Raw genomic sequence first — 22249 nt, 5'->3', positions numbered from 1 at the left:
AGGGGCACACTAAAAGCAGGGAATCATTACTGGTGATTAACTGACAACCAGCCTGAGGGGAAGCTGCATGTTTTAGCAGTGACCAAACCCACTAGCAAGCATCCAGCTAGCATCCTGGGCGAAAAGCAGCCCAGGTACTGAACAAAACATGGGGAGAACACCCAGGATCCCGACTTTACCAGTCTGTGTGTGGGGATACCTATTCACTGTCCAAAAGATGAGCTTGAGAGGCACTACCCCTTTCAGGAACCTGGATTTTTGGTGGATTTTGGGTGTTGTGTTGGGGTTTTTTTTATTATTTGCTTTTGGTTTTGTTTTAAGCATAATCTGTTTTTATTAAAATAATACTGTTCTGTAGCTAAAATTATTATTCTACCACTCTAAATCCTAAGTGGGAGGAAATGTCTACACCGAATGTGATTTATGGAGAAAAAAATTACAGGCAAATCTAAATGTCTGGTGGGACTCCATGTAGTTAAACTCATATGGCAAGGGATCAGAAATGGAAAGCGCAGCAAGGCAAGCAACTAGCAGTGCAACTTTTGAAATATTGCTTTGACTCTAAAATACTGCTTCAGTCATCTCCCATCCTAACTTTTGGGTTCCCCGGTAGGTTGGGCTATAAGCCACGGTGCATGGGGACCCCCTCTCTCGCCAGCACGGGGAGGAGGGGGTCAGGATGATGCTTGGTGGGCACGGCAGGGGACGGTGGGTACCCAGGAAAGTCTGCAGGAGGAAGGGGTGGTTTGAGACACAAAACTTTTGTGGTTTGAGCCTGATTTTGGGGCCTGTTGAACTACAGAAGGGAAGATGGGAGCTCTGAGAGTAATGAAAGTGAAAAGAGTGAACCACCCTGCGAAAATAAATCGCTTCAAGCTGTAAACTATACCCAAGGACTCATTTCTGCTGGGGGGGGGTAGGGGATGATGACAGGAAAATTAGCCTCAGAGATGCTTATTTGAATCCCTGGTCAGACTATGGCATGAAGCTACTAGACCTCCATTTTCTGTTTCATTCAAATAAATCGTTTTTAGCTTATATGTGTTTTTCCTGGCTTCATTTCAGCTCATTGCCTTAAAATTAAATGTTACACTTTTGTGCTTATGTGAACGCAGTGAGAATAAACGCTCGGTTTTCACCCTTGCAGGCCTTGTGCCAGGAGGCGAAATCCATCCCCGTGGGGTCTGCGCAGCGTTTTGGGGTGAGGATCGCAGCCCTCCTAAGGCGGATGTAGCTTTGGCTGAGGCGCTGAAGATGCAGTGCCTTCACAGCACGCACAGCTGCTCAGCAACGCGGAGGCACGTGTACTTTGCCAACTGAGAAGCAGCCTAAATGTATAGCTACAGCACAGTTTCTTCTGTGACAAATATATAATATTTATTAGAGTAGCAACCTGCAGGCACCTTACATACACAGGACAATGATATCTATGGGTGCCTGAGACCTCATGTCTGATGCTTGATGCCCAGATGTGCTTTACCATTGCTGAAACTGAAACTTCTGCTACGTATCATGGCTTAGCGATGAATCAGTTCAGATACAAGCTCAACATCCGCTTCCCTAAATCCCCAAATATTAAGAACATAAAGCTCTGGCTATTCTACACTCTCTTGCAAACATACACTTTTGAAAGGGCTGGAAACTAAACAGTATTAATTACAAATCCATGGTGGGTAAACTCAAGTGGCTCACTTTACTGAAGAGATTTAAAAATTGAGCTTACTAATAATATTAGGATAAACTGGATGGAAGAGGAGTGGAGATAAAGGATATTTCCCCCCTTATGCAGATAGCAGCAGAGTGGATTACAAGATTTCTAATGACCCCAGACAGTAGGTCTCAACTACTTTCATAGGATGCCTGACCTTATCATCCCACTTCAAAGTAATACAGTGGTGATGAACCTTAGTTGTTCAGAGACTCACAGAAGGGTAGGGGTTGGAAGGGACCTCTGGAGATCATCTAGTCTACCCCCCTGCTAGAGCAGGATCACCTCCAGCAGGTTGCATGGGATGGCGTCCAGGCAGGTTTTGAATATCTCCAGAGAATGAGACTCCACAACCTCTCTGGGCAGCCTGTTCCAGTGCTCGGTCACCCTCAAAGTAGTTTTTCCTCATGTTCAGATGGAACCTCCTGTGTTCCAGTTTGTGCCCGTTGTCCCTTGTCCTGTCACTGGGCATCACTGAGAAGAATCTGGCCCCATCATCTTGACATCCCCCCTCTAGATATTTATAAGAATTGATGAGATCCCCTCTCAGTCTTCTCCAGGCTAAACAGACCCAGCTCTCTCAGCCTTTCCTCGTAAGAGAGATGTTTCAGTCCCCTAATCATCTTCGTTCATTCTATTCAAAAACAAATAATGAAATTTGCTAACCAAACAGATGTTACTACATGGTTTTTTAATGGTGACTCTTAGTAGTTGCTTGCTTGCAAAAATTCAAGACATAAGCTGAGAACCTGGGCACGCAGCAAAACATTTGCCTATATGTACTTTACTTTTATTTTACAATTAGGAATCCAAGGAGTCAGAACAAGCGATAGATGCGTTCAGGTTTGCAGAGTCTGTGAGCTTTACTATAGCAACATAAGGGACTAGCCCAAGGGTAGCCACTGGCTGTTCTCTTGGAGAAGTCATGGAGTCCAGGCAACTAGAGATCATCCTGACCTTTATAAAGGGGAGAAAAGCAGAGCCAGGCAATTATGGACTAGGTATGCTAACCTCAAATACCCAGAAAGATATATCTCTCTCACACAATACATTTCTAAGCAGCTGGAGGATTACAAGGTCTTAAGAAACCAACTAAGATTTGTCAAGAATAAACAAATCATGTCAAACTCGTCTAATTTATTTCTGTGACAGGATAATCTAAAAAGTAGTAGATGTGATTTATCTTGTCTTTAGTAAGACTTCTGGTGCTGTCCCACATGACATTCTTATGAGCTAAATGGGGAAATATGGGCTGTTATGAAATCACTGTAACGTGAAAGCAGAGTGAGCTGAAAAATCTGAGTACTCTTCATTTACCAGAGGTTCTCTGGCCACCTGAAAACACAACAAAGCAGCCAGGAGAAGGCTCTCCTTCGTGTTTCATGCTGCTCACCGTTTGCATTAGTAACCTGGATGATGAGCATGTGTGTGTTTATACGTGTGAATGAATCAAGGCTGGGAGAAATATTTCTGGGAGAAATATTTTTTAAATTAGGAAAGTAAAAGTAAGTAAGAAATACACAAAGAATTGGACTGAGGACTGAAAAAAGAACAGAGTGCACACATATAAATGGGGAATTACTAACCAGACAGTGATAGTTTGGAAAGGATCTGGGGAATTATAGTGGCTCAGCAAATGAAGGGAAATCAATACTATGGATATTTGTCTGAATTAACAGGAGTGGCACATGTGAGACAGCAGAAATAATTGTCTGATTCCACATGGCACTGCTTAGGCTTTTACTGGTATAGATATCTAGGTCTGGGCATCATCCTTAAGAAGGAATGCAAAGTGGAAAAATATTACTTGGACATTACTAAAAAAACCCCACAAAGGCATATCTGGATTTGTGGAACTGATTAACAGCAATTTATGACTCCAGATTTGAGCTGAGACATGGTGGTGGGCTGCAAGGCATCTACTTGTTCTGCTGCTCTTCATGTTCCAGAACTGGCTGTATTAATACTGTTTTACAATAAACGCAACCGTTATAAAAGCATTAATATCCACTGTGCCCCTTTGGGATATAAACCAAATACAACGTACCAGTAAGGCTAAAGGAATAGATGCAAGTCAGTGTAACACAATTGCTGAAGTGAAACCTATATGCAATGTAAATATTTTGCGTACTGCATAGATTACCCCAACAGAGGGGCTTCCCTGTTGTTCAAGTATAGCATGGAAACCCACTCATTAAAACGACACCCGATGTTCCCACTGCGGCACAGCATGAGCCATACTGGGGTTACAAAGAAAAAGTGGATGTCAGTCCAGCTGTTGTCATTTAAAGTTAAGTCCAATTCTGGGTAGCTCTTTTCAGTGATTCCCCTTTCTGCTGAAGATACTAAGACAGGGAAAAAAAAAAAAAAAAAAAAGCTACATTCACATCCATAAAGTTTATCAACTTACAGACTCCAGGACAGGTATATCATTCATTGTTTTGCACCAGTAAGCACAGCAAGATACAAAAGCATGCAAAATCATTTATGGTACAGAAAGGTCCTATAACTTCACTCCTCAAGTATCTGGCGAACATTCAAATCGTTCCTATTATTTCTAGGAAGATAATTCCTGAGATGCAAAGCTGAGTTGCATGTTGGCATTTTGAAAGACACTGCACTTCAGTGAAGCAAACAGAAACAACTTGGTAGGGACATAACAAAACAGGAGCAAAACATTATCTCATACAGATACTCAGAGGCAAGAAATGATCGTGGGGTTGAATTACAGTAAGCTGTGGGCTTTTTTATTTCGTTGAAAAGTACATCTTTTACTGGATTCAACATAGTAGTAAGATGAAAAGAGGTCCACTGGCAAGGGAGGAAAAAAAGCAAAAGTTTGGTAATACTTGACACAACTAAAATAAATGACAGCTTTTTCAATATCCCAAATGCAGGCTGTATTAGACGATGTCTTCCCGTACCAATGGAGAAAGTAAAGTCTTTGACTGATGTCAGTCAGTTCAGCACAAATGCTGGTCTATCTAGTTAAAACCTGCACTACTTTTTTCTTTTAATAGATAATATAGGTAATATCTAGCTTTCACTCTGAACCCATGCTTTAACACTCAGAATTTATCCATATTTAATTACAATTTTATCACACTTTTCTAATCAAATAAATTTACTTTGTCCTCCAAGCAATCACCTCAGTATTCCAGTATGTAAAAAATACTTTCATTATGTTTATTATAAAAATATAAATGTTTCCACTACAAATCATTTTACATTAGTAAGAGGCCATCTACAATTGCACAATATATAATCTAAATGAGTAAGTAATGCTTTGAAATACAAGTTAACGTAAATACATATTGCCAATCAAATCACATCTATACATTGCTTATTGAATGCTAAGTAACAGCACAAAACTAGATATGTTAACAGAAATAAATAAAATGGAAACTATATTTAAAGATACAAACCCAATAATACGGCATGTCATTTTATGAGTAGTTGCATTTTGCTTGATGTTGATAACCGATGCAAGTCCTGTACAGGAAGATGGCCACGCGAATTCTAGTGTCTCTACTCCACAATGAAGAATTGTACACTGCTATGTATACATATGTACATGGGGACAGGGAGTATAGGATGCTTGCAACAGAGGCCACTTACAGTACAAACCAACTTTTGACAGGGAGAGAAAACTAAACGTATTTTAAATCTCTCTACTCCTAATAGCAAAGAAAAGCAAAACTGAGTTTCTTTTTTCCCAAGCATCAGTGAGATTTAAACTTTTATGCTGAGCATGCTCAAACAGTGGGCAAGGAACATGGCGTGATACTAAGAGAAAATTGAGGGTGGTTGGTGCAACGTTTTCAGTCATCATCTAAAACTCTAAGAACTGGTTCTGTGTTTTCAGAAGCATTTCACAGATGCTTCCCCCCACCCCAGCCCCCTCTCCCCCACTCTCCAGTGGCAAAACGAAGCTGAAGAGAAACGTCACGAGGAATATGTCACAGAAAGCTGTACCCACACAGACAATGTCTGCAAATGGATTTTGGTGACTTAAATTCACTAACAATGTCTGATTAAGAGCAATCTCAAACTGAAGAAAAGAAAGATTCTGAAGGAACTAAGCAACGGAAAATACAGCTTTGCTATTCAGCATGCTGCATTTCACGATAGATTGTGGCAGATAAGGAGAAGTGCTCTTTACATCTTAAGTGCTTTATTTTAGCTTTCATTTTTCATTTTTTTTTATTTCAACTTACTTTAAAACTTACTAATTTTTCTTTCAGAAAATATTACTAATTATTACCCTGTGAGTGTGTTTCAAATCCAGTTCTCTACAGCATGCTCACTGCCAGCACTCATTAATAAGTCTCTAATTCTGCTTCTATTTAGCAATGCGTGATAAACGTTGTGTGTCTACATTTCATGAGTCCTGGACCACGAAGAAACAATTTAAAAGCTGATTCAGCCCCACAAATCCTAGGAACTGATTCTTCCCTTACTTATGTGCCCTACACTACAAGTAGCTTTAAAAAATGAACCAATACGACAAAGAAAGCACAACTAGTTACCTGCTTTCGCACGCACAGCGAAAGGCGGCGTGCCACAGAGTCCTCTGCCTCCCAGGGGTCTCGGACTTACAGGGGCCCACTGTTATTCATCAGAATCAGGTTTAGATTCCAGCATGGCAAGTTGGGATCGGAGTGGTTTCCACTAGCGCCCAAAGCCTGATGTCCGTGTGCCTGGCATCACATCGAGAGCGTTAAGAAACCTGTCTGGATGTAACACAAGAAGTGCCTCACACTGCGATTTAAACCACTCACTTTCAGAGCGAGGAGATGTGTCCGCTCAGAACTGGGACAGATGTCCTCCAGAGCAATAGCTTAAGAGCTTGCTATTGGAAAGATGCTAAAGATGGGGGAGGCCTCTTGCATCCCACCTTCCAGGCTCCTTTTTCCACCGGGAAATGTGAACGGTCTCCTAAAGATAGGCTCCTTTCTGCTTTCTTTCAAGGAACTGGTGCCTAAGGAACTGGTGCCAAAAAGCAAGGCTCCTGCAGGATGGCAGCGCCTGGACAGAGGTCTTCTAGCTCAGACTTCGGTAAAATTACATACCAAAGTTCCGTTTCACAAGCTTAAGTCATCCTTTTAAACTATCCACTTACCCTTGGCTGCAAGTCACCATCTCAGTGTAACTACCAGTGGCTGCCCACATGGTAGGACACCTCCCAGTTCCCAGCGTTGGGAGCAGATGGAAGCCAGAAATGGACCGCTCCCCAGGGAACTCAAAAAGCGTCCCCAGTTAACGCAGGACGCAACCCTGACTCTTTTTAATGTTTGCCAGGCAAATCTCCTGCCTGGACACCACCTGAGAACAAGGGTCCATCTTTCGACAGGGAAGCAGGCCTCTGGGAAGTAAACGGACGGGTGTACCTGAGCGGGAGAGATACTGATCTAGAGACCGATACGCACGCAACTCTGCCAGAACTCAAGCCGGGGTTAAAATACCACTCGCAGCAAATAGAAGGAACCTCAACAAGTCCAGATGCTTTGTGTAGCATCAGAGCTGGAAAAAAGACCATCTTTCTTTCCTTCCACATTTTATATATGATGTAATGAGTATAAAGTAATCTTGTAATTAACCCTCAGACAATTTCTCAGGTTGAAACAATGAAGTTTTGATAACATTTGGCACTTGGCAATAATACCGCCAGGTTAAGGTATTTAAGCATAAATATAAACAATAATGAAAAAACCCCAAGGAAATAAATAAGTCTTTTAAAAATTGAGACTTGTTTCTATTTAAATGAACACAATTAGGGAAGCTAACATAATGGCAAAAATCTTTTGTCAACTAACTCAAAGTCACTACAAACTTTATTTCTGTGTTCCTTTCTGAAGTTGAAATAGCATGTTACAATGACATTATAGTAAATATGGCCAGACAGGTAGTGAGGTATAGTCCTCTATTTTCCTTGCTTTTAAAGAAATAAAATACCTGTTACAGATCTCTTCTGTATAAAAATACTCCAAGTCTTTCTTTCTTCTTGTTTGCTGTATAGATCAAATACACAGCTTTTATGTCCATGTGTTTTTCGTGTTATTCAGTTGCTTAATATTCAAATGGCTCTAGGTTTTAGTATCACTGGTTTTTACTTGGAAGAATTTTTTACATATTTTTTTCTTTCGAAATTTACTATCTGCATTAACAGTCAGTCAAGAGCACCCACCCTTTAGGATTAACAGATAGAAAACAAGTTCACTCCTATTTTTAAGGCATTTATACTCAATATTTGAGTGTCTTAGTGGGTTTGAAATTTCAACCATTACGTTTCCAATGCTGTTGCAAAGAACTCCTTTAAATTCTGCCATTTATCAGCCATCACTTTTGCCCTGTGATGCAACTTTTCTCTTTTCTTCTCTCCTGAGCAACATCATTTTGGTACCTTACACAGGAACAGGGCTGTTCTTTGTATGAGTTTCTAGAGTTTTGATACTGCTAACAATCTTCTTTTGAGGCCCCACAACTGTAACGCCGACTTTCTTCACGTCACTGGAAAAAAAGAGAAGATGCAGTGGGTGAGTGAGAATACCGTCTCTGTATTTCCTAGGGCTGAGGCGAGCAAACAGAAATCAACTCGCTCGTCTTATACTGCTGCATTGGAGGAGCCTCCAGGTATGGTGACGCTGCTGAAACACAAACCCTGGTAGGAAAAATACTGAAAGCCATTGTATGAAAACAGCAGGAGACTGCAAAAAAAAGAGAGTAAAAACTCGTTTAGCCTTGTTGTGTTTGCTTACCTGGAAGAAAAAGACAATGAAACAGTGTTCTCCAGCGATACACGTGCTGGGACTTAAGGGCAAGGGGTTCCCTCCTGGGCCAGCTGCGATCTTGAGCCTCTCTACCGTCCCCTTCCCCTACCAGCCTGATGGCTTTTCCTGAGCGGTGCGGACATCTCGCTAGTACGTGCTGAGCCCTCTGAATGGTCGTCTTAACTCCGGTATCAGCATAGAGACTAACCGCTACACGGCCAAGCTCCCAGCATCTACCCTGTTTTTCACCCCTCCTTTTCTCCAGGCCGTCCAGTCTCTGTTCCTCGTGCGACACAGAAGGGGTTTAACACTTGCAAAGGGCTGACACAGGCTCACAGGAAATTGGGCATTCCTAGAGGATTTCTGCACTGTCCCCAAAGAGCAATTGTTACAAAAAGCCATTAGCAGCCTTTTTATAGATGCAATAATACACTAATTAACAGCATTGATGTGTCTAATTGGCTGTACCGCAGCTGCTGCTTACTTTTTCATAACTGGTTGTGTATCCAGCTACCCCAACAGTGAGTCAAGATTTTCTACGACAGACAGCTCAACTTGATGCCTTTTACAAGTGCAGAGAGAACATTACCCTACTCTTCCTTATCACAAGAACAAAGACTGCATTTAAATGTAATAAACTTGCAAGCTGTAAACTTACAAGTTTAGCATGTTTAAATGTCAAAGTTAGAGGCAGGAGGGAGTCCATCCCCTGAATAATTATTATAGCTACATAGTGCTTGCTCTGTCTCAGCTGGTCTGATGGAATATAGGATGGGCAATAAAGGAAAAGATTGGCACACGTGCCAGCTGTGGGGAAACTCCTATATAAAAGGCAGAATATAATGAATCAACACAGAAACTCCTAAACTGTGAGGGAAAGAAAGTGATGTTGGTGTACAAGACAATGCATAGTGCTGCTGTATCAGAAGAAATTGGGAATTTCCTTGGCATCAGTGAGGAAAAGCTATGGGACTGTGGCCTTCACACAATTGCCAGGGCATCTAGGTTTCCTGCACGTGCATTGCAACTACACCAATAATTTACATTTGTCTCCTTAAATGTAAGAATACTTCAGCTAAAAACTGGAAACTCTGTATAAAAAGGCTGCTCTTCAGCTTATGTTTAAACTTGTACCTCCGGCCACAACCAATGATGAAGAGCTGTAGTCAACTCAAACTTACTCTGTAGAAATCTTGGCTATTGTATCACAGGAGCTGTACTCCACGCCTGTGAAAATGTCTTTGCACTGTCCTGTCCGAAAACCATTGAGCCAATCACCTGTCGTGCGGAAGGCTGAAATGTCAATGTTACTTTGGTCCAGGAGAAGATTTGATGGCCTGAAATAAAAAAGAATGTGATGAAAGTTAGGGAGCAGGGATACTTATGGATTTATTTTGCGTCTAAACTTAGCACTGCCATCAGCAGAAGCTTCCAGGCTAGATGAGGCTTTTCTGTTTGCCTGTGGAAGTTATCCGCTGCTGAGGCCACCACACGTACTCGCTCTGGCAGCTCTGACGAGTGCTGCGTAATCATCTTGCTTAAGAGCGCCAACTTCTCGTGCCCACGTTTAAATCGCTGAAACATCACCAATTCATGAAGTGCATTGTTACCTTACCATTCCATGTGTGAAGCATTAGCAAAGATGGGCCTAATTTAGATTATATTTATGTGATTCACCTAGTCCCAAATAACATGCAAATAATGCACACAATAGACTCCAAGTTGAGTGTGTTGGAAGAATTTACACATATCAAATATTCAGAGTATTGCAGCCCACTGACAAATCCTCAACGCTGCTACTAAGTTAGAAGCACAAATAATAAGACATTAGTAGCTTTAAAAAATTGTATCAAGTCTAAAAATCAAATGTTAAATGAATCTGTGAGACACATGTAACTGCACGAGACTTGCATTCTGCAGTGCACAGAGGCAGAAATGAGAAAATTTGTTATTAAATGCACTGACACAAATGTAAAATGCAATTGTGTCCAGTTTAAAACCGATGCCTACTCTAAGACTGAAATTTCCATAATGATATCATACAAATAATTTAGAAGTGAGAACTGAATCATGTGCTGCCTTTGATATTAACTTGGTGCTCACGAAGGATGCTGAACTGACATGGTTTGCATCCAAGTTCTTTACTTGGAAAACAATGAAGAAACCAGAAAGAAACAAACAAAACCAACAGAATAAATCAAACAAAACATATGTCCATGCTTCTTTGTCCATTTAAACCTTTTTCCATCTGCATAGGTCTACCTATAAGCTAGTGAGAAAAAAATATTTTTCTCAAAACAATGATTAAATCTATAATTTTTTATCAAGAAGGAATATATTGCAGTCAATCCTGTACTTTGCATATTGTAAATGGCTAAAATGGCTGCTCCCATATTGATCCAGAAATCCAGTTCTGTCTGGTATGAATACTCTCATTTTCATGGTCTTGTGAACATACTGTAACTTCTTATTTGAGAGCATCAAGACTAAAAATAAATGCCAGTGCTTCCCCATGAAGTCACTAGAGCCAGGCTCTACCACACCTCATTTTAGCCATCTAAAACCACCACAAATAAGCCCAGCCAGTTTTCTGAACTATTGCTGCAGTCCATGGAGAGAGACATGCATTTCCAGGCAGCAGGTTTGTCCTCTCTGAAACAAGTCTTCCAGGCAAACAGCTTGGAGAAGACAGCCAGCTCTCAGAGGGGTGAACTCCTTTCTCAGCTGTTCCTCCTCACTGACTTGCTAATTTTTCTAAGAGGTGTGAGAAGCCCCTGAATAGCAATAGGATCAGTAATTTCTTTCTACTGACAAGACATCTTGCTAATTCTAGTTACTTTTCTCTCTCGGTGCTAATTAGTACAATAACAACTTCCTCGACTAGTCAGATGTTATTAGAAACATCAACTCTATTTCTGCAGTTTTCCCTCCACTGACAAACATGCGTCCATACTGGCCAGCTTTTTAGTCCCCGTTCAGAAACATAATGCTCCATTTTCAGTTAAGTACCTTATGGGTGTCTATCTCAGGCTGACAGCTACTCACGAGCACAGGAGACCGAACTAGAGGGTGTTCAAAGCAGTTAGCAGTGCAACTTTACAGTCTATTTTCTGCCCCATAATTCTTTTTCCCCGTGGCTCTAGTGAAACTTCACCTGCACAGGAATATGACTACCACAGCTGAATCCACCTGAAGTGACTTTTGTCACTGGAAGAAGTGAAAATGAGAGGTGGTTAGACTAACACTGTAATTTGAAGGCAGTGATTATGCAGTGTAACAGGTAGGTGACAGTTACTGGTACCGGAAAACTGATCTGGATTGTAAAACACCCTCTTCACCCCAAACCTAAGCCGTATCCCAGCACTTGAAAAAACATATAGGGGGAGATTGTAAAGGCACCAAAGAGAACAAAGCGTCTAAATACCAGTGAATACGCAGCCTAGAAAATCCAAACAAAACTTCTCAATCCCCACATGAGTCTTATTAAGTTTCATCAAGATCAGAAGCAGTGCAATAGCACACCCTTGCAGTACATCTGACTTGCACTGGAATCAGGAGGCACCGCATCGGTTACACTGAGACTTTTACCTGTTTCCTTTGAAGAAAAGAACATCACGTAGCTTTGCTAAACAATAACACTTGCTATTTTCTACATATTATCTTTTACTTCTGATGTTTTGCCAATTGTTATCAATCAACTGATTTCTTTCAGACTCAAAAAATTATTTTAATATCTTACTCCCTTCTGGGATTGCAGGTCACAATTAAAGAGGTCACTAGACGCTTAAAAAATCTCAACTTCAAAACCACAAACGGACATAACACCGCTGTAGATTCACCATCGATTTTCACCACATCTCAGAGCAGGGATGTTCCTGATCGGGCTCCGTTTGCCTGACTGCCTTCCCTCCGGAGCCCAGCCAGGACAAGGAGCTGCCGCAAATGGCCGTGATCACTGGCACCAGCTATGGACCTCACATCCTGGGAACAGCCGTGGACAGAAGGAAAGTGACAGAGGACACCAGAACCCTGCTCTGCCCCCAGAACAGTAACGAAGGGACAGCGCGGCATGGCCGCACCGACGCGAAGACTGAGCTCAGGACAGAAGGTGCAGCATGCTTCAGGTTACTGTTCTCACGCTAAAACCAGATCTTAGGCACCCTCGTGATCTACAGCTTTAAACGCCCTCCAGCTAAAGAGGCTCAGGTTAGATAATCAGGCCCAAAATATTTTTATTCAGTAGCTGGACAACCTGCATCTCCCTGACTACTGTTTGTCCCATGAAGAGCCAATGCCTTTTATTTATAGTTTTCTGGGTATAGCGTCTGGAATCCCAAGACATTTATTAAGAGTATTTATGAAGTGTTCTTAGTGATAAAGCATGGAGATTTTTTTTTTCCAGTCTAGTATGTCTTTTCAACTTAAATCTAATAAAACAAGGCCTGACTCAAGAATCACTAATGATAGAAAAAAAAGTATAAACAAGTTGAAATTGAACAGGTCTCTAGGATTAGGAATTAGAGTGGCCCAAAAGAGCTTTTATGTTTATTACTTGGATCAAAGTATCATCAGGACAAAAAATACGACCTAATTTTAACGCAAGTGACCTCAGAATAACCAGCACTGTAAAGTATCATTTTTCTCCTTGTAGGATTCCAAACAAAAATTAGTTACTTTCCTCCTCAGAGAGGACATCTGGACAGTTTATCAATGAACAGGAATTTGTCTCACTGTGAAGAGTCTGTGATGTCTCCTCGCATGCACCAAGGGAAAGCTGGGCTTTCAGAGCATCTGCACACATCGGCAGTTTTTTCCCCTGACCCAGCCCCTAGACAGAAGGTCTGAACATGAAATTTATGGTCTGGGTGATGTGCACCATGAGCTCACACTTTACTAGACAAATTAGATGGGTTGCAATCCGTGCAGCTGTAAACGACGTCCTGCAGGGTTCCACCTGATCTTTTACAGCTTTTCATAAATCAGTACCTACTAGCTTCAGAAGAGAGTCATTAAAAAGAAATCATGGAAATTACATGTTTGCTCAGGGGAAGTGAAATAGAACATTTCCCTCTGTCTTGTCTTTTGTTCTCTCCCCTCTTTTTTTTTTAACTCTATTTTGTTGCTTTGACCAACTATGATAAACCCCATCGTGTTATCTTTCAACAGTTGTGGAAAGACTTTCTATGCTGTTCATCCTGACTATGTGTCTATCTACGGAGCTGTATTTACTGACATGTGGTACCCTGAAAAAAATAAGTAAGACTCAGGTTAGAGAGAGAAATTTAACAATGAGATGCCAGTTACAAAATGCCCTGTTGCTGAAAGCTTTCTCTGGATGTGTCCATTATGTTAACAGTTGGAATTAACCTTTGAGTCATCCACAGTAGCAGGGAGAACTATAGTTTGTAATCACAGCTTTTTGTCACAACACAGGGGAAGTTTTGCTGCACCACATAGTAATGACAAAGACCACAGGAAACATCATTAGAACCCTTCCCAATATGGCACGGAAATCTCGTCTCTGGTCGGCTGCTGCCTGGCGAGGAAGGGATACAATAAATTGTAAAATCCAGGAACCGAGAGCAATAAAAGGAAAATGTCCTGACACTTCTTCTGCATGAAGGGTGGTATTCTGCAAATGCACAGAGGAGTTGTGCACACATGATCCCGGATTCCGTACTGTAGTAGCCTCTCTCTTTCCATCCCTTTCTCCAAACAACACAACCAAACTTCAGTTTTTAAATCTGGACTTCCCCTTCCAGAGTCAGTTTCTTTTAAAGGGGAAAGAATTTAAAAAACATAATGTAATTTCCTGTGGCAAATTTTAGGTAATTATAAACCAATTTTGTAAAGTGAAATTGCTCCCTAGGAGGGAGCCTGGCCTAGCTTGAGCACAAATCCTACGTGTTTTATGATTATGGCACAAAGAAGCACAGAATTCAGGTCTGACAAGAAGGATATCTCCTATTTCAAGAAAAAAATAAACCAAAAAAAACCCAGCTGGCATAGAAAGGAAATTTTAGTTTTCTGCTTCTACAGCAAGCAGAATCATAAGTATACATGTGTATCAACAGGAGACTAGTAAATAAATGATATGCCAAGGAGAAGTAGAGTCATTGTGTTTACTTGATTATCCCTGGACCTTAAAGATAAGAATCTTTGAAGTTCCACCTCTTCATGCCCATTTTTAAGGCACCCTTAGCAAAATTTGTAACTTAGTCCCTAAAATTCACCTCTTATGGTGGCACAGTTGCATTTCCCAAGGGACTTTGTATCACTCTTGCACACAGAACAAGCAGGTTGTGACTACTCTTTGGAGTCAAAAGACAGCTGGAGAAATGAAGAGGGGTAAACCAAATAACCAATAGGGAAAAGAACATAGGTGAGGCTGATGGACTGCTGCAAAATGATCCATCTCTCTAAATGTCGCCCTGGACTTCTAATTTTCTACCACAGCTTCCTCTAGGATAATGATCAAATAAAATTTCATCTGCCCCACAGGTCAGACCTCCAGTCTTCCCTACTCTTTTAGCTGCCCCTCATGCTTTGTATCTTTTCAGCATCCTGGTGGGGTAATAAATCATAGGCCTGGGTGTATCAATGCTCCTCAATTTACTTTCCCCTCCCCACCAAAACCACTGAAGGCAAAAAATACCAGCACGTTGCTGAAATGGTTTTCTTCTTCCCATGATACAGCTTAAGCTGTGCTTTTCAGCCACAGAAGTAATGTCATGTGGCCGTTTCCTGGGATTTGTAGCTGGCCCAGAGACAGACCCTTAACGACAACCGGTCATTACTGTTAGGACAGTCTATAGGCTCTTTAAAAGAGGGAGAGAAAAATGCCTCAGAGAGCTTTTAAATGCTTTTCTGGCTCTTTGCATCTACCATTTGCTGTGTACGACTTGCCCGTATATCTTGCATTTGGCCATGCTATGAATTTCTACAGACTTTCTCTACAGCATTCGCGGCAACGGCTCCATGCAGTTTCTTTTCTCGGCATTTCCAATGCAGAATTACCATTAACGCTAACGAGTGCTTCACGTTGTAAACCCTACAGATGGAGCTGAGAATGGCAGAACAAAATCCCTCGGAATCACAATAAACAGCAAACACTCACAATCAGGCCACCCACTGGTCAGGGCTGCATTGCTATTTAAATTATACAGCACCCAACTCGGTCTGCTGTCAGTTCTTGTCTGTTTCACCAGCAGAGTCAAATTAGAGGTGTGAAAGTGCAAATAGATGCTTTACCATCTCTTTTTACAGTGAGTCCCGGCAACTTTCAACTTTGAAGGAAGAACGGTTGATTCGTGTCCGCCTGAGGCACGGTATTAATGACTGCTGGAAAAAGTCAGGTGAAAATAGGGCTTTTCTGTCTCTAGCATGCTAACTAACTGAACTCCCTAAAAACCTCCTCAAACTCCTGGGTTCCCTGCACAACCCAAACTATGATTAGACACCAAGGAGTATCATTTACTGTAATCTTCCATTATTTTTCTTTGTGATTTGTAGTTATGTTCCCCCCCCCCCCCCAATTCACTATTTTATGTTTAACAGACTTCAGAAAGAGGGCTAGCATTGTAGGCTTACATTACTTGAATTCTTTTAGAGCGAGCAGTCCATTTTAGGACATGGATTATATTGTTGCTGGGTTTTGACCGAGGCTAAAAATTCACATGCAGGCTTGCATTAAGCAGCGTTCGGCCAAACCCAGACCCTGTTGTTAATGCCTGGACAACCACAAAGCGTAAGCCCTCTCTGAAACACTCCAAGTAAAACTGAAATCTCCTTCCTTCAGCCCTCCAGCCTGAAAGTTCCTAGCGGGGAGAAGCAAACAAGCAATATTACAGCAGGTCAGCAATATATGTCAAGCATCTGAAGCCTTCTGACCTGAATTGGAAAAAAAAAAAAAGGAACTTTTCAGCAAAATGTTCAGCCAACACAAATAGTTGTTTTGTTGCAAATATTATTGTAAAAAACAGGGCTTGAATTATGCTGCATAATGGAGCAGTCTGAATTTTTTATTTGACCTCTTCCCTGCTCCTATTGAGTTTAATTTTCATAAACAACCTACAAAGCTGGCATATTAGAGAGTTTCCACCGAATCATCAGATTTTAAGTTGAAACAAACCTTTTGAGAAGCAAACTTCAAATTTTAAATTGCAAATAATACCTCTGAATGTTCGACAGCAAATATTATGCTTGACACCAGTGAGAGTGTCGCAGTGACGGCCAACAAAGCAAATGTTTAGCAGCAAACACTTGCAATCAACTACTCACAAATAACAGGTAGACCAAAAACTGCTCAAGGAAATTACTCCAGTGAATAATTCAAACAACACATAAAATTCAAGAAAATCAGGACAGGGTTGTAAACAACTTGCTCACACATGAAAGAATGTACGAGGAATTATTCATACACGTTTTCAAACTCCTTTGTATTTGCATCAGGAAGACTAACTGACCCTGAGCCCCCTAAATTTCCTGGACTATATTAAAAGAATTTCAGCTCTGCTTTTTCTGAAAATAAGTGGCTTTCTTGTTTTTCTAGCCTTAGCTATAACAATACCAGCAGAACCCGTATTTTAAATGGAGAACTAACACATCAAAGAGATCTGAAACCAAATCTACCTCCAATGCTGCAGTACAATCCAGAAATAATGCTTTTTTGTTGTTGTTGTTTTCAATACAGTTACATAGTGTGATGAATTACAAAAAAAAGATGTATTTTTGTGATTAAAGAAAAATCCACATAAATGTTCATAGATTATTTTTTTTTAATTATGCCCATAGTTAGGTATGCTGCTTCCTCATGACAGAATTGGAACTTGCATTGAATTAATGGAAGATGTGAAATTTGTTTAATAGTATGTGACATACAGTCTCAGCCCTCTCAGTGGAGTTCCAGGGAGGCAACTTCACATTTTGTAAACTTCAGTTCCAGAGCTGAAGAGGTTTTATCCATGTACCTTAATTGTCATTGATAAACACAAAGAATAAGTTCAAGCTGCATATTAATTATCATAAATCAAGAATAACTTGATTGAGCTTGATGAGGTACCTCATTCTAGAAAAAAGAAATTTGAGGTTAAATTTTATTTAAGTTCTCTGCACAGAAAAGGTGCATTGTTAATATGCATAATGGTCTTTATTTTGAAATTAGCATAAATATAATTTTAAATGTCTTTTTATTTTGGCAAGCAGCATTATTTCTTTAAAAATCTGGTTTGGCTTCCCTATTTTGAATCAGCTTTTCACATTGTACATCTATTCAGAAATTCCACCTTTTGCAACATGTAACATTTATCGTGTTATCCAGAGCAGACTAGTGGACTAAGACGAATACTTGAAAATACAAAATAAAACTTTGCTTTGGAAGCTTCTACACGTAAGAACACAGAACCAGATTTTTAATTCTTAAGTGACTTAAAGCCAAGGACTGGCTGGAAAGCGGCTTGGCTGGCCGATGCTTCAAGCAGTGCTTGGAGAGCAGAGAGAGGAGTCTACAAAGCGCAAGAAAGCCAGCCTTGCATCCTGCCTCTGTTTACGAAATCAAATGGCTTTACTGTCATTTACTGCCTTTGCTGAGCAAGCTGACTCTTTTCCACGCTTTTCCATTGTTTCGTACTAAAGGTAGCTCCATGCCAGAAGAAACAGATGCTGAATCCTATTAACAACTGCTGGTTAGCCTGTAAGTAACACCTTCATCTTCAAAGATTTGGGGCAAACTTGCTAATTAATCCTCCTGTGAGGAAGGTAATTTAAATTCTCAGAGAGACAGAAAAGTTAGCTAAACAAAACAATAATTTAAAAAGCCCCAATAAGACAGCTGCCTTTGAAATGATGTTTTGACATTTTCCAAAATAAAATGAGGACTGATTTTGCAAAATATTTCATAGCTGCATTTCCAAATGGAAAACTGTTTCACAAACGTGTTTCAAACCACACTACTGGCATCTTTATAATAAGTGGACAAAAATCGCCAGATAATTTTACAGAACTCCCCGTAAGCAGTAAGATGTGATAATGACTTTCCATATTAGATGCTTGGGCTAGATATGAACTGAGAATAAAGATACTGAGCAATGTCTCATTAAAATCTCCTTCCTCTGAGATCCTCCTCTCAATTTGCAATGCAAATCAAGTAGTATTTTCTGTGAAGACCCAAAGAAACTAACAAAATTATTGGCTGTTTACTCTAAGTAACTCATAAAATAATGATCTTTATTACAAGGAAGTCTATCAGCTGTTTATTTTCTGCATTCGATATATGAGACAAATTCTTGCAATTCTTGCACTTAGATATATCTACTAATACAGCTAGAAACACAAAAAAATTGTTACAGACCATTACTAAATAAATATCCTGAATTCTCAAGTGCTTTTCTCTCCTTGTTTGCAACATAATTCTTTCCTCCTCTCCTAAATGCATGCTTGCAGTATAAAGAAACAACAGCAGCAATGCTTGACACTGACTTTCACTTTACCAAAAGGTTATATAGAAACAAAAGCAAATACAGAAGCAGGTCGGGGGTTTTTTTGTGTGGATTCTTTCCCAATTTTGAAATCAATTACAGACCTGGTAGAAACTCAGAATTCTAAAAATCAAGTGTTGGAATTAGAAACATTTTTCAAACTTTTTTCAAATGCTTTATTTAGGCAGAGGCTGTGGATTAAGTCGGCTATTGCTGTTTTACAGCAGGTTATCATAGAATTACAGAACAGCTTGCGTTGGAAGGGACCTAGTTCCAATCCCCCTGCCATGGGCAGGGACACCCTCCACTAGACCACATTGACCAAAGCCCCATCCAACCTGGCCTTGAACACATCCACAGCCTCTCTGGGCAACCTATTCCAGTGCCTCACCACTCTAACAGTAAAGAATTTCTTTCTAACATCTAATCGAAATCGACCCTCCTTCAGCTTAAACCCATTACCCCTTGTCCTGTCACTACACTCCCTGATAAACAGTCCCTCTCCATCTTTCCTGTAGGCCCCTTCAGGTACTGGAAGGCCACAATCAGATCTCCCCAGAGCCTTCTTTTCTCCAGGCTGAACAACCCCAACTCTCTCAGCCTGTCCCCATAGGAGAGGTGCTCCAGCCCTCTGATCAGCTTCGTGGCCCTCCTCTGGCCTCGCTCCAACAGCTCCATGTCTCTCCTGTACTGGGGCCCCCAGAGCTGGACGCAGTACTCCAGGTGGGGTCTCACAAGAGCAGAGTAGAGGGGCAGGATCACCTCCCTCGACCTGCTGGTCACGCTGCTTTTGATGCAGCCCAGGACACGGTTGGCTTTCTGGGCTGCAAGCGCACACTGCCGGCTCATGTTGAGCTTCTCTTCAATCAATACCCCCAAGTCCTTCTCCTCGGGGCTGCTTTCAATACATTCTCTGCCCAGCCTGTAGCTGTGCTTGGGATTGCGCCAACCCACGTGCAGGACCTTGCACTTGGCCTTGTTGAACTTCATGTGGTTCGCATAGGCCCGCCTCTCCAGCCTGTCAGGGTCCCTCTGGATGGCATCCCTTCCCTCCAGCCTGTCGACCACGCCACAGAGCTTGGTGTCATCAGCAGACTTGCTGAGGGTGCACTCGATCCCACTGTCCATGTCGCCAACAAAGATTTTAAACAGCGTCAGTCCCAGTACCAACCCCCGAGGAACGCCGCTCATCAGTGGACTCCACTTGGACATCGAGCTGTTGACCACAACTTTTTGAGTGTGACCATCCAGCCAATTCCTCATCCACTGAGTGGTCCATCTGTCAAGTCTACATCTCTCCAATTTAGAGACCAGGATGTCATGCAGGACAGTGTCAAATGCTTTGCAGAAGTCCAGGTAGATGACATCAGTTCCTCTTCCCTTATCCACCAATGCTGTAACCTCACCAAACAAGGCCACCAAATTTGTCAGGCATGATTTGCCCTTAAGTGAAGCCATGTTGGTTGTCACCAATCACCTCCCTATTTTCCATGCACCTTAGCATAATTTCCAGGAGGATCTGCTCCATGATCTTGCTGGGCACAGAAGTAAGATTGACCAGCCTGTAGTTCCCCAGATCTTTCCTTTTGCCCTGTTTAAACATGGAGGTTATGTTTCCCCATCTCCACTGGGAAAACTGCCACAATACTTGGGTTGCCTGCATCCTGTATCAGAATCCTTATACCTCAAGGTCACACTATCCTCCAACAGCTTAATGCACTTTGGGACACAGAAATGCTTTCTAATTATACACTATGTTTTATATATATTTTTTCAAATGGCTGTGTAAGTTTCATATACATAAAATGATAATATACAATGTAACTCTAGAGAGCCATCATATATATATATATAAGATCAGAATCAGGAATTCAAATAAGAAAAAAGAAATCAGAAATAAAAGTGAAAAAAATAAAGAAAATGAAGTTTTATGAGTCCATTAGAGATTTGTAGTGTATACAAAGTATTTCCAGTAGCATGACTCTTGGCCTACAATTTTTTTCCCACACAAATGAAACAACAACTAATAAGCCCTTTCAGACTACAGCCTCACCAACTGGTTAGCAGTTGATTCTGTCTCTCCTGCTCAAGTTTAGAAAACTTTCCATCTGCTTTGTATCCACATGAAATGTTCACAAATGTGAAGTAATACACAGTGGACTAAAAACCAGTAAGCTCAAAAAGAAAAATAGTGAACTTGATCAAAACTGGAAGAACTATGAACTCACTTCCACCCTAAAGATATCCAAACAACCTAAGGACCTAAGGACTCTGTTATAAAAATGAACATCATGCTCAGTAAACAGGAAAGAACAGCAAGGCATAAATCAAATAAAAATATCACGAGGTTGTGCTTTAGAAAACTGCATGACTTGTACAACTTTTTGTGTACTGAGTTCTGTTCCTGCAGCCCTTTACAGAGCTAGATAACTCCAGGCAGCCTCAAGGACACAAAACACCCAGGTGTCCATAACCAGTGCTGGTCTTGTTAGCAAGAGCTCAGGGTGGCCACCTGATTAAAAAAGAATTTTGACATGTAAGAACAGAAATCAGCCATAGTCTGTACCTTACAAGGAATAGGAAAGGAATTTTCATGTGAATTTGAGATGAAACACACCACCAGGAAAGGTATTATGAAACGTTTGCTGTGCTGAGGTTACAAAAACCTTTTGTCAACGTCAGGTTCGCAGGCACGTAGAACGGTCTGAGAAGAGACTATCAATAAGGATAAAAACATCCCCTTGGGCATCAAGAAATTATTAGATGCCATGGATTGGCCAGAATGGATAGAAAACTGAAAAGGAAATACAGAATTGAAGGCTTTGACTCCTCTCTTGTATTCCTATGAGTTATTAGTATAAAATGTGCCTGGGCTATGGCCTGGAATCAGACGTACAGTTCAAGCACAGCCTTCAGTTGAAGTCAGTTAACAAGTAATGTACCAGAGGACAGGGATATCCTATGCACCTCCAGCAATGTGCTTTCAAATAGGATACAACAGTGCTGTGACTATTTTAAAGAAACATCAGCTCTAAAATCTGTAAGAAGAGACAAGCTTTGCATCTGCAACAGACATTGTCAGGTTAAACATTTTTCCTGACCAAGTATATTCGGAACACCTATGAGCATATGGTGGGCATAAAGCTTTAGCATTCTTCCAGTAGCACCACAGACATGGGTAAAAGAGAGCTGAGATCTCTGTAATTTAGATTAATTGCTTATTAGGGGCATGGGGAGAGCTGCTGCAGGAGTACTGCAGCCTCAAATAACAACTGAGAGCAGCCATTTGAGTGGAT

The 22249-nt window shown here is 41.1% G+C and overlaps 1 protein-coding gene across 3 annotated transcripts in view; it reads right to left on the bottom strand.

Annotated features, from left to right (window-relative positions):
• Positions 1-5897: 5897 nt before the first annotated feature.
• Positions 5898-22249, bottom strand: part of EPHA3 (EPH receptor A3) — a 235388-nt gene continuing 219036 nt past the window's right edge. The window contains exons 16-17 of one of the 3 annotated variants that reach the window (XM_075768111.1): positions 9660-9815; positions 5898-8218 (exon numbers count right to left, since the gene is read on the bottom strand). In XM_075768111.1, coding sequence (XP_075624226.1) covers positions 8113-8218; positions 9660-9815 — 262 coding nt within the window. In that variant the 3' untranslated portion in view covers positions 5898-8112. The remainder of the gene's footprint in view (positions 8219-9659; positions 9816-22249) is intronic. The other 2 variants (XM_075768120.1, XM_075768128.1) reach the window with 2 other exon arrangements.

Source organism: Balearica regulorum, chromosome 1, assembly GCF_011004875.1.
Source record: "Balearica regulorum gibbericeps isolate bBalReg1 chromosome 1, bBalReg1.pri, whole genome shotgun sequence".
NCBI lineage: Eukaryota > Metazoa > Chordata > Aves > Gruiformes > Gruidae > Balearica > Balearica regulorum.
Note: the sequence above shows the minus strand (reverse complement) of the source record. Positions and strands in the feature narration are given on the sequence as shown.